The sequence below is a fragment of the Dendropsophus ebraccatus genome, chromosome 1 (genome assembly GCF_027789765.1).
Source record: "Dendropsophus ebraccatus isolate aDenEbr1 chromosome 1, aDenEbr1.pat, whole genome shotgun sequence".
Lineage (NCBI taxonomy): Eukaryota > Metazoa > Chordata > Amphibia > Anura > Hylidae > Dendropsophus > Dendropsophus ebraccatus.
The window spans coordinates 119214257-119227708 of NC_091454.1; the positions used below are offsets into that span (position 1 = coordinate 119214257).

The 13452-nt window shown below is 45.6% G+C and overlaps 1 protein-coding gene across 1 annotated transcript in view; it reads right to left on the reverse strand.

Annotated features, from left to right (window-relative positions):
- PUS7 (pseudouridine synthase 7) overlaps positions 1–13452 on the reverse strand; it is a 53116-nt gene that overhangs the window by 37364 nt on the left and 2300 nt on the right. The window contains exons 2-4 of the mRNA XM_069977771.1: positions 5253–5691; positions 1776–1860; positions 1601–1702 (exon numbers count right to left, since the gene is read on the reverse strand). Of these exons, the coding sequence (XP_069833872.1) occupies positions 1601–1702; positions 1776–1860; positions 5253–5620 (555 nt within the window). The 5' untranslated portion in view covers positions 5621–5691. The remainder of the gene's footprint in view (positions 1–1600; positions 1703–1775; positions 1861–5252; positions 5692–13452) is intronic.

A 13452-nucleotide genomic window follows, 5' to 3' on the forward strand; every position in this document is an offset into this window, starting at 1 on the left:
TTGAAAAGATTCAGTAGTGTGTGTGTGTGTGTGTGTGTGTGTGTGTGTGTGTGTGTGTGTGTGGAATGGGGGGGGGGGGGGGGAGAAATACAGCTGAAGAACTCCTGCTAAGCCCGGTTCGGCTGATTATTACTCCGTGCAATAGAGAGAACGATCTGCTGATAAAACGTTCATCGGCTAATTTTTTCTTTAGACCTAAAATCATTGCACACTACGTGTAATACCAATGCACAGCCAACAATTGCCCAAACAGTTAACACTTTACCTGTCCACATTCCCGATGTTCTCCTGCACTCTGTATGCATCCTGACCCTGTGCGCTGAAGCTTCAGACAGGCCTGAGCTGAAAGGTCACTTAGCTAATCACTGGACGGGACCTCCGCGGCCAGTGATTGGCTAAGCAGGCTGTCAGCTCAGACAGGCCGCTCTGAAGCTGCAGTGCGTAGTGCCAGGATGCATACAGAGCTAAGGACAGCACCAGGGACGCGGACAGGTAGAGTATTAATGGTTTGGGCAGGGGCTGCACAGACATCACTAACCATGTCCGTGCAGCCCTTTCTAAACGATTATCGGGCTGTGTAATAGGCTCAGCAGCAGATCGGCACTTGTTTACAATATTGATGGGGGCCTTCGTCGGCCCATGTAATAGGATCCTTAGTCTTTGCTTAGTTTATAACACTTTACAAAGTTAACACTCATTCATGCTTGGTATATTTGTAAATCCACATAAGGCAGGGGCAAGGATTTTTATTAGACTGACATAATTGTATGCTGGTTTGATAAATCTGGGCCCATGTCTGGCCTCTATATCAGTAGTCTCTGGCATTGTTAGCAGTTTTCCTTTGTGTATGGTGAATATTTAGTTAGTAGTGAGCTCTTCAGCACATGATGGCTGGAGACTAGAGATGAGCGAACCTCGAGCATGCTCGAGTCGATCCGAACCCGAACTTTCGGCATTTGATTAGCGGTGGCTGCTGAACTTGGATAAAGCCCTAAGGCTATGTGGAAAACATGGATATAGTCATTGGTTGTATCCATGTTTTCCAGACAACCTTAGAGCTTTATCCAAGTTCAGCAACCCCAGCTAATCAAATACCGAACGTATCCACTGAACACACAGAGGAGAATCTGCTTAATATCTTTGCCTTATTCCTTCAGAAGTCGACCCAGGATCATGTAGAACATTACACTGAAGCTGCTGAGCCTGATCTACTTTACACCAGTGTGATGACCAATCAAACACCAGGGGAGTTAGTTATTTATAGTCAAGTTGGGAGACCATGCCTGATAAATTACAGGAGTCAGAGCTGAGGCTTACTGACTCCACAGCCCTGCCTGACACAGCCATAGCTCTGCTTATTAGTCTGGGCTTAGCTTACATCTGACTGACAATCAAACATGGATAGAAATGTGAGGGAAAGACATGTTACAGCCCTCAGCAGACGCACTTTAGGGGCTACAAAAAGCCTCTTCGACTCTTTGCAAAAAGAGAAAAAGCATTTTCTATGTTATAGAAGCACAGCTGAAAATATGAAAGGTGCCATGTGTCTAACTAACAGCGTCGGCAGTTTGGCATGTGAATTGTAGATACAGTAGAGTACCTCTATAGCTACATTGGATTCCTTATTTTTAAACAGCTGAAGGTCTTCCAAACGCTTCTTTTCATCCTCTGATAAGATGGAATAAATATCTTCGGATGGATCCTATAAAGAGATAGTAAATTAATAATCTAAGTAGGAGTGAAGAACTGAGGAACCATGATAGAACTGAGATTACCTCACTATCAGCTGGAACTGACAAGTTATTCAGGTAAATGATCTTTCCATCTTTTCCTATTTCATGTACAACAAAATCAGAATATCTGAAACAGAAAAAGGTATTAGATTGAAATTGGGGGAGGAAAAACCCATTAATTTCTTCAAAATAACACTGCTAATCTTACTTTGCCCCAGTACCTCCACTTATTCCCCAAATGCCAACAGTGAACAGAACAAGTCTTTTTTTACATCATAAGGTCCTTCTAGATCTAAATATCTGTATCATTTGTGTAGCCCTGAAAACTGACAGCACAGATAGAGATATATACATATCTATATCTATCTATGCTGTCAGTTTCCAGATCACAAGCAGTGTACACTTACCATCCAAACTGCTTGTGATCTGGCATTCTGCTCGATTGCCTTTCCCATCCTGTATCTTTAGGCCCCATCTCCTCTAGCTGGTAATCATTCTGGAGGCGGCGGGGCCTGAGGATACAGCTGGCGGACAGAACCTGGAGAAGCAAATAACAAGCAGCGCTGATGGTAAGTTTACATACCATATAGATATAATATATACATATCTGTGCTAAAGTTTCCCTTTATCCCTTCCAGTTATTGGCCTCCATTTACACAGGAAGACATGCGGCCCATGATACATTTTAAAGCAGGCTCAAAAGACACGATCAGCCAAGGATCATTTTCTTGGTCCTCATCCAATTGTGTTCCCAATGTCTTCATGAGTAAACTGATTGGTAGGTGGTATCCAATGATGTCAGGTACCAGCTCATATAATGTATCTGATGTACAGATACTAGTAGGGCTGGGCGATATTGGCCTAAATCAATATCGCGGTTTATCGCATATGTAGCTGCGGTAACGATAATTGGACAATAACTATGACACACCCCTTTGTACGCCACACCTCTTTTTACAAGCCACACCCACTTGGCCATACCAAACTGGGGATATTTTGTTTCAATAAAGTTTTTAAAAAGTACAGTAACTCAATGAGCAGCAACCCAAACTATGTACACACCACAGGACATGTATATACAGGTATACAGCTATGGACACACCACAGGACAAGTATATAGCTATGTACTATAGGGAGTATATACAGTAGTATAGGGACTATAGTACTATAGGGAGTATATACAGTGATGTGTATATAGTATATACAGGTGACAGTATAGGGACATACAGTATATATGATGGGTATACAGTATGTTATGTATAGGTGACAGTACAAAGGCACAGTTATGGGGACACTGAGTGGCACATTATAGGGGGCTGTAGATGGCACTGTGCTGACACGCCGTGAAGATATCTCCTATCTATCTATTTCTATCTATTGAGGGAGACAGATAGAGGGAGACAGATAGAGGGAGACAGATAGAGGGAGACAGATAGAGGGAGACAGATAGAGGGAGACAGATAGAGGGAGACAGATAGAGGGAGACAGATAGAGGGAGACAGATAGAGGGAGACAGATAGAGGGAGACAGATAGAGGGAGACAGATAGAGGGAGACAGATAGAGGGAGACAGATAGAGGGAGACAGATAGAGGGAGACAGATAGAGGGAGACAGATACAGATAGATAGATAGAAATAAATAGATAGAAATAGATAGATAGAAATAGATAGATAGCTAGGTACAAATAGATGGATAGATAGGAGAGAGATGATAGATATATCTATCTATGGTATCTATCTATCTCCTCTATCTATATTAAAAAAGTAGCAGCATTCCAAATGGATTGTGATTAAATCTACACCTTTTTTCATTCATGTCGAAAACAGCAACCTTTCTGACCACAACCGTGGTCTTTTCTCAAGCCAATTAACAGTTGGCTTGAGAAAAGACCACGGATGTGGTCAGAAACGTTGCTCTTTTTCTCATGGGTTGCTGAACAGGTTGGAGGATGTCTTGTGTGCTGTGTGTGCAGGGACGCACAGACAGCACATAGGAGACTGGCCGTGATGCTCTTACACGCCGGGCCGGTGGGCGGGGGGCGCTGGGACGTGCCGGGCCGCTGAGAGAGGCATGTGCCGGCCGCGGGAACTGGCTGAAATGAGCAGGAGCGGTGTGCCGTGCCGGGCGGGTGACGTGGGGCGCTCTGACACGCCAGGAGGTTGGGGGACGCTGGGACGGGCGGGTGGCGGCTCCGCTGTGTTGTGCCGAGTCTGTGGGCGCTGGGGCGGGATGAGTTGATCGGGCCGCTCTGACGCGCCAGGCAGGGGCGCTCAGACACACAGTGTCAGTCTCCTATGTGCTGTCTGTGCGTCCCTGCACACACGGCACACGAGACATCCTCCAACCTGTGCAGCTCAGGGCTCAGACGGGGAAAGTGAAAATACCGCAGATACCGTTCTGGCAAAGTTGAGGTCGGTTAACCGACGCCAGAGACGGTATCGGTATTTTCACGGTATACCGCCCTGCCCTAGGTACTAGAATGTGCCTTCCAGTACTTTATGTCACCACATCCTAATTTGACAAAGCTATGTCAGTTCAGTATGCTAATTACCAAATGTTGCCGTCTGGTACTGTGTAATATTGGACTGTAGGTATACAAATCTAAGCACACAAGGGATGCTGCTAGAAAGGAACATTCCCTAGTAAGCGCAGGAAGCAAATGTGTGTGAGACTTATCTTCTCTGCTAGCTGCAGACTTTGCATTACTGCACGGTCTCTGCACAAAGTATACACCATACAAGGACTGAGGAACAGCGACAGACAGCAACTTTACACAGCCTGAAAAACCTTTGGTGATCAAACAAACAGTGTGTGGTTACTGACTTGACCATCTGCCATTTATCCCTTATCCTCTGGATAGGGCATACATTTCTTAAGTACAACCCGAGGAACAGTATTAAGCGCATGGAAGACCTCACAGCACAATTGCTCCTCCTGTACTTTGTTCTACTGGACCAATTCCCCTACATGGATAAATACAAAACCCATCTAGCTCAGTGATGTGGCAGGGTACGTGTCATCAGCTGATCGTTCATTTAGGTTCAAACCTAAAATCATCGGTCGCCACCCGCGCATCACTACGTGGAATAGCGGCGCAGGGGACACAAACATTTCACAAACATCATACATTGCGTGTCCAGGCAGCAGGTCTTCTCCTGTTCCCGGTCCCGCGCCACAGCAGCTTTGGAGCGGCCTGTCTGAGCTGACAGAGCGCTCAGCCAATCACTGGCCAGGACCACCACGGCCAGTGATTGGCTGAGCATTCTGTCCGTTTAGTCAGGCCGCTCCAAAGCTGATGTTGCCGCGCAGGACCGGGAGAAGGAGGAGAAGACCTGCAGCCAGGACAGGTAATGTATGAAACAAGGGCTGCAAGGACATCGGTAATTATGTCCCTGCAGCCCTCGCTAACGATTGGCGGGCCGTGGAATAGGATCGGCACTCGTTTACATCGTTGATCGGGCCCTGCTCGGCCCATGGAATAGGACCCTTAGTCAAAGCTAATTCATATGGTAAGATTACCTTTCCTTCAAGATTCCAGAGAAGCCTTCATGAGCGCTCACAAACTTGGTGATACCAACATCCAGTTCAGTCAACCCATGTTTCATCATATCGGCAAAGCTTTCAGGGTCCCCATCCTCAGGCTCCCCCTCAAGAAGTTCATCTTCCCCTTCAACCTCATTATCCTCCTCATCCTTACTGAGTGGAGCTTCGGTGATTGTCTCTGTTACTATGGCTTTTTTGGTTTGAACAGTTTCCTGAAGATTTGTCAAAGATTCATTAGTGAAATCATTTTCTGAAAGTTTCTGCTTCTTGGCCTCGTCCTTGGTAAGGTCTTCTGATGCAAGTTGACGTTTTAGTGAAATGGTTGTCATTTCAACAGACTCCATGGCTTTCAAGGCACTGTGGAAATTTCTAAAAAAATATGGTTGATAGAAGATATGGTCTTCAATAAATAAACCTTAAAAAAAAAAAAAAAGGATAATTGTGAGCATCCAATTTACAATAAAATGAAGGATGGGTTCACATCACATTTTACCCTAAATTTAAATAACACTTCAGAAATCAATGTACACACTGCAGAAACAACCACATTCTGTAACAAACCTTTTCCACCTTAAGGCTGGGTTCACACTATGTATATTTGAGGCTGTATTTGGTCCTCATGTCAGGTCCTCATAGCAACCAAAACCAGGAGTGGATTGAAAACACAGAAAGGCTCTGTTCACATAATGTTGTAATTGAGTGGATGGCTGCCATATAACGGTAATAAACTTCCATTATTTCAATACAACAGCCGTTGTTTTAAAATAACAGAAAATATTTGCCATTATATGGCGGCCATCCACTCAATTACAGCATTATGTGAACAGAGCCTCTCTGTGTTTGGCTATGTTCACATAATGTTGTAATTGAGTGGATGGCCGCCATTTAATGGCAAATTTTTGCTGTTATTTTAAAACAACGGCTGTTATATTGAAATAATGGCAGTTATTTACCGTTATATGACGGCCATCCACTCAATTTCAACATTGTGTGAACAGAGCCTTTCTGTGTTTTCAATCCACTCCTGGTTTTGGTTGCTATGAGGACCTGACTTGAGGACCAAATACTGCCTGAAGTATACAGTGTGTGAACCCAGCTTAAAGGGAACCAATGAGCACAATTCTGCCAATATGGTTCCCAGCAGCCCAGTATAGATCTCCTGTGCAGCTTGCGGAGCATACTAGCTGCATCTGGAGACAAAGCTTTACATGGGGAAAAAGATGTTTTATTACACTGTGTAATGCCCCTATTCCACGAGTCGTTTGTAGGAGCAAACGAGCGCTATTAGCGCTCGTTTGCTCCTCGTTCCCCGCTCGCTGCCGCCGCTATTCAACGTGGCGTCAGCGAGTGGGTGAGTGCGGGAGGGGCGGCGGGGAGCTACTGGGGGGGCTGCCCGGGGGATCGCTGATCGTCCGGGCAGCCCATAGGATATAGCAGCATCTGCTGCCGACGGTCCTATTCAACGGAGCGACGGCAGCAGATCGCTGCTATATCAGTCGCTTGTTTTTCAACATGTTGAAAAACAAGCGACTGCAACGATCAGCCGACATGAACGATGTCGGCTGATCGTTGCACTCTATTCCACGAGACGAATATCGTTCGTAGCGGCCGTTATCGGCCGAATACGAACGATATTGCTCCTCTAAACGACCCGTGGAATAGGGCCTTAAGGCTGGGAGAGGGACAGCCACTAGTCATCTAGGAGGACTCCATAGGGCCGGCAACTAGTCAAAAGCCACTAATGGGTCAATCTGCCCTTCAATCATACCTGCAGAGAGCCGTGACTAGTGTAGTTGTGACCAGCTCTGCCTAATGTGAGATGGCCACATGATGCAAGTCTATAGAGCCTCAAAAAGACACGGGACAGGGAAAGGATCGCAGACTACTCGCTCAGTCCTCTGATCTGTCATGGTTTGAGTGTCTTCCTGACATATCAAAAGCTTTTTTCATGACAGGTACACTTTAAGGCTGGGTTCACACTATGTATATTTCAGGCTGTATTTGGTCCTCATGTCAGGTCCTCATAGCAACCAAAACCAGGAGTGGATTGAAAACCCAGAAAGGCTCTGTTCACACAATGTTGAAACTGAGTGGATGGCCGCCATATAACAGTAAATAACGTCCATTATTTCAATATAACAGCCGTTGTTTTAAAATAACAGCAAATATTGGCGGCCATCCACTCAATTACAACATTATGTGAACAGAGCCTTTCTGTGTTTTCAATCCACTCCTGGTTTTGGTTGCTATACAGCCTCAAATATACAGCCTCAAATATACGTAGTGTGAACCCAGCCTAAGGGTGCCTTCACACGTGCCGGATCCGCAGCGGATTTCCCGCTACGAGTTTGCAGCGAAATCTGCTGCGGATCTGGGTAATGTGAAGTTCTATGGGGGGGGTCACATACCCGCAGCGGAATGAAATATACACTCACTGGCCACTTTATTAGGTACACCATGATAGTAATGGGTTGGACCCCCTTTTGCCTTCAGAACTGCCTCAATTCTTCGTGGCATAGACTCAACAAGGTGCTGGAAGCATTCCTCAGAGATCTTGGTCCATATTGACATGATGGCATCACACAGTTGCTGCATATTTGTCGGCTGCACATCCATGATGCGAATCTCCCGTTCCACAACATCCCAAAGATGCTCTATTGGATTGAGATCTGGTGACTGTGGAGGCCATTTGAGTACAGTGAACTCATTGTCATGTTCAAGAAAACAGTCTGAGATGATTCTAGCTTTATGACATGGCGCATTATCCTGCTGAAAGTAGCCATCAGATGTTGGGTACATTGTGGTCATAAAGGGATGGACATGGTCAGCAACAATACTCAGGTAGGCTGTGGGGTTGCAACGATGCTCAATTGGTACCAAGAGGCCCAAAGAGTGCCAAGAAAATATTCCCCACATCATGACACCACCACCACCAGCCTGAACCGTTGATACAAGGCAGGATGGATCCATGCTTTCATGTTGTTGACGCCAAATTCTGACCCTACCATCCGAATGTTGCAGCAGAAATTGAGACTCATCAGACCAGGCAACGTTTTTCCAATCTTCTACTGTCCAATTTCGATGAGCTTGTGCAAATTGTAGCCTCAGTTTCCTGTTCTTAGCTGAAAGGAGTGGCACCCGGTGTGGTCTTCTGCTGCTGTAGCCCATCTGCCTCAAAGTTCGACGTACTGTGGGTTCAGAGATGCTCTTCTGCCTACCTTGGTTGTAACGGTTGGCTATTTGAGTCACTGTTGCCTTTCTATCAGCTCGAACCAGTCTGCCCATTCTCCTCTGACCTCTGGCATCAACAAGGCATTTCCGCCCACAGAACCGCCACTCACTGGATGTTTTTTCTTTTTCGGACCATTCTCTGTAAACCCCAGAGATGGTTGTGCGTGAAAATCCCAGTAGATCAGCAGTTTCTGAAATACTCAGACCAGCCCTTCTGGCACCAACAACCATGCCACGTTCAAAGGCACTCAAATCACCTTTCTTCCCCATACTGATGCTCGGTTTAAACTGCAGGAAATTGTCTTGACCATGTCTACATGCCTAAATGCACTGAGTTGCCACCATGTGATTGGCTGATTAGAAATTAAGTGGTAACGTGCAGTTGGACAGGTGTACCTAATAAAGTGGCCAGTGAGTGTATGTGACCCAGCCCCTTAAACCCCCGGCCGCCCGCAGCCTTGTCCCAGGGCATACATTACCTGCTCGACACCGCGGCTCTGTGTGAAGCTCGCACCTTCACTCGCTCCCCATCAGCCAATCAGTGCTGCCGTGCACCGATTGGCTGATGGGGAGCCGGGAGCTTCACACAGAGCCGCGGCACCGAGCAGGTAATGTATGCTGCGGGCCGGGGGCAGCCCTGGAGCATACATCACCTGCTCCAGGCTCGGGAGCTTCGGAGTCTGCTGGCATCTCCCGGCAGTCAGCCAATCAGTACGCTGCGACAGGGCAGCAGACTGATTGGCTGACAGCCAGGAGATGCTGGGAAGCCCCGAAGCAAGCAGGAGCCTGGAGCAAGTGATGTATGCTTCGGGTCGGGGCTGCGGAGGTTAAAGGGGCCGGGTTACATATCCGCAGGGGAATGAAAATTTTGCTGCGCATATGTAACCTTCACACTACATGGATCCGCAGCGGATTTTGCTGGAAACCCGCATCGTGAAATCCGCTATGTGTGTTTTTTTTAACGGTTTTCTTTTTTTATTGTTCTTTCTACCTTCTGATTACTTTCCGGTTTCCTCACTGAAGTCTGAACTGTGATGCCATGCAACAGTGCAGACACTTTTCCTCAATCCCCTTTGCTTGCGTACACCGTGAACACTGACTGCCCATACTTCTGGGACAGGAGAGGAGAAAGCGGAGAGGAACTCCGGATAAGAAAAAAAATTACATTAAAAGTTATATAGATGTGTCTATACAATGTATTACTGTATCTGTGCGGTTCTGTCACACTGGTAGCTGATAGAAATCCAGGAAGTGAAAAAAAAAATGGCCCCTGTGCCAATTCACATTGTCTCCTGCTCCTTCTGCTATCCCCCCTTTGGAGACAAATAATCCATGTCTCTGTCTCACATTGTGTGTGTTTGCTGAGATCAGGCTGATGATGCAGACAGGGGGCAGGGCGTGATGTCCCAGGAGGCTTGGCTGGATCCCCCACTCCACTGAGTGATCCACCATTTCTGACCGGCCAAAAGCAGGTGCGCATTGATTTTACTGATTGTGATGGGTGGGGGACTGTGACCATCAGCCGAGGGAAAGCATGGCATTCTGGAACCACTACTGCATTATGGGAACAGCTCAACCAGGAAGGACAGAAACACAATACAGAACAAAAAAAACCCAAACTATTTTTTGGTAGTTTTAAAACTGGGATAGATAGGTAAGTAATGCTATATGCTTCTGCAGAGGTTTCATTTTTTTAACCTCAATCTGGAGTTCCCCTTTAATCTGAAGATGTAAGACCATCTGAATGGGTGCCCTTAGACTGTCATGAGAAAATAAATCAGGCACATCGCAGATTAATATACTAGATATAAATATATATGGGGGAGAAGACCACCATAGCACTCTGGTGTGTTTATCAAGTGTCACATTTATTCCCTCGCATTACTTCAGCAATGTTTTCGCTGCCACACGCAGTCAATTTTCAAAGATTTCATTGTTTGAAAAATGGCTTTGTTCTCAATGAAATCTGTCAGGACTGTTCCCAGCTATTATTTCTCCTCTCCTAAATGCCTAAGGGCCCTATTACACCAACAGATTATCTGACATTTTTTTGAGCCAAAGCCAGGAACAGACTATAAACAGAGAACAGGTAACAATGGAAAGACTGAGATTTCTCTTCTTTTCAAATCTATTCCTGGCTTTGGTTTAAAAAAATGTGTCAGATAATCTGTTGGTGTAATAGGGCCCTAAGCCAGGGATAGGGAACCTTCAGCCCTCCAGCTGCAGAAAAAAAAAAGCTTTAGCTTTGGCTGTCCAAGCCATAAAAACTGTAGTTATGCACCAACTGGAGGGCAGAAGGTTCCCAACCACAGTAGTTTACACTACCTACAACAATGTAGCAGCACTGGCCCAGTGCTTATGATGCAGAGAACAGAACAGCTGTGTTCTCTTTTTCTTGCACTTATGACAGAAGAGAGTAGTGGGAGGGAGTAGCATGCCACACCAAGGACAGATAAATAATTGTCCATCTGAAAATACTTTGGATAGCCTCAGGCTATGTCATAAATGTATAATAGATTGGGGGGGGGGGTCATCACTGGGAAAAAGTCACAGAGTCTATGCTGACCAGCCATTTCCTATGGGAATAGGACATCAATGGTTGTTATGAAAACACTGAAAGCGGCGCAGAGCGGGTTGCCTGGGAGCCAGCAGCTGCGTCAGAGCAGGACAGGTAAGTATACATTACCGACATGTCCCCCACAGCATGGCCAAGTAAAAAGTAAAAGTTTAAGATGCTTCCGAGGATAAAACAAATCGATAGCTATCTGTAGTTGATCGGCAGAGTGGCAACACTCGGCTCCCTTATCAATCAGTTATTTGGTGCCTGTGTTACAGTTAGAACAGAGACATAAATAGTTGGCTCTGTTCCCTGTGTAGTGGCTGTGTTGGTGTTCTGCAGCCTCAGCTCAGCTCCTATTTACTTTATATTGCTTCTGATCTCCCCCCCCCCCCCAAACTAACCTTAGGGTCCATTTTCACAGAAGGATTATCTGACAGATTATCTGCCGAAGATTTGAAGCCAAAGCCAGGAGTGGATTTGAAAAGATGAGAAATCTCAGGTCTTCCTTTATGACCTGATCTCTGTTTGTAGTCTGTTTCTGGCTTTGGCTTCAAATCTTTGGCAGATAATCTGTCAGAAAATCTGTGTAAATGGACCCTTAGATCTTGCCCCTTGTTTTTGTGTTCAGCATTTGCCTCCTAAACCTCAAGACCCGATGAAGAAAGCAATAGAGATCCTTCAAAAAGCATTTTCCTGTATATTAAATAAAAAGTCACTTTATTATGTCCGATTACAGCTTTGTATGATCAGATCATAGGGCAGGAGTGCCATGTGAAGTTAATGTTTTTCCTGTCTTTTTGTTATCTCCTTCTTCTAACATTTAATAGTTTTGATCACGTTCCCACGTTCCCTTCCCTTGGTCCAGCCATAACCAGGCTGACTGGGGTGCCCTTGATCTTGAAAGGTAGGATTTGCATCTATCAGACATAAATGTCCAGAGTAAATCTAAGCAAAACTGTTATTTTATGCCTATTTTAGACCATGACCGATCTCCTTGGACCATACATATTACACTGTTAATAAATGTTGGCAGCTTTTGTACCAATGAAATTGGAGAGGGTAGATGTTCAGTGTACCAGATCACAGTCTAGGCAGCTGGGCCTAGGATGGTACCTGCCTATTGGTTGTATGTGAGTTATTTAAAAGGGAACTATGGCAATAAAAAATCTTTAAATCAACTGGTACCAAAAAGTTATACAGATTTGTAATTTACTTCTATTTAGAAATCTGAAGTCCTCCAGTACCTATCAGCTGTTCTATGAATTGCAGGATGTGGTGTTTTCTTCCAGTCTGACACAATGCTCTCTGCTGCCTCCTCTGTCCATGACAGGAATTGTACAAAGCAGTAGAAGTTTTCTATAGATCTGCTACTGATCTGGACAGTTCCTGACACAGACAGAGGTGGCAGCAGAGAGCACTGTGTAGGACTGAAAACACATCACTTCCTGTAGGACAGGAGTGTCAAACTCAAATACAAAGTGGGCCAAAATTAAAAAATTGGTCAAAGTCACGGGCCAACCTTGATAATTATTGAATGCGGCAGTGCTGGCACTGTCAGAGCAGCGTGTGTTGTTCCTGTCAGTGGTGTGCGTCTCCCAGCGGTGTGCACTATGATAAAGGACATGATAAATTGCTATGATATGATTAAACCACAACCCATGTAATAGTCCCTCCCCCCCCCAATATTGCCCCATGTAGTAGCCAACACAACCCAAACTGTCCCACATATTAGCCAGCCCTCCCAATAGTGCCCAAATAGTAGTCAGACCCTCAAGTGTCCCATATAGTAGCCAGCCCTCCCCAATAGTCTCATATAGTAGCCAGCGCTCCCAAATAGTAGTCAGCCCCCAAAGTGTTCAATACAGTAGCCAGCCCTCCGCCATAGTCTCTTATATAGTAGCCAGCCCTCCGCCATAGTCTCTTATATAGTAGCCAGCCCTCCGCCATAGTCTCTTATATAGTAGCCAACCCTCCCCCATAGTCTCTTATATAGTAACCAGCCCTCCTCAATAGTCTTATATAGTAACCAGCCCTCCTCAATAGTCTCATATAGTAGCCAGCCCTCCCCCATAGTCTCTTATATAGTAACCAGCCCTCCCCAGTAGTCTCATATAGTAGCCAACCCTCCCCCATAGTCTCTTATATAGTAGCCAGCCCTTCCCCATAGTCTTTTATATAGTAGCCATGGAGGGCCAGATGTAATTCAAACTCTAAATTGCCTGGTGGGCCAAAAATAATGGCACCAGGGACCAGATTTGGCCCGCAGGCCAGAGTTTGACACGACTGCTGTAGGACAATTAATAAGTAATGGAAGGCTGAAGATTTTAAAAATCCAGTTGATTTGACTCCAGTTGATATCAGCTATCTTCTGGTCCCTGAGCTGAG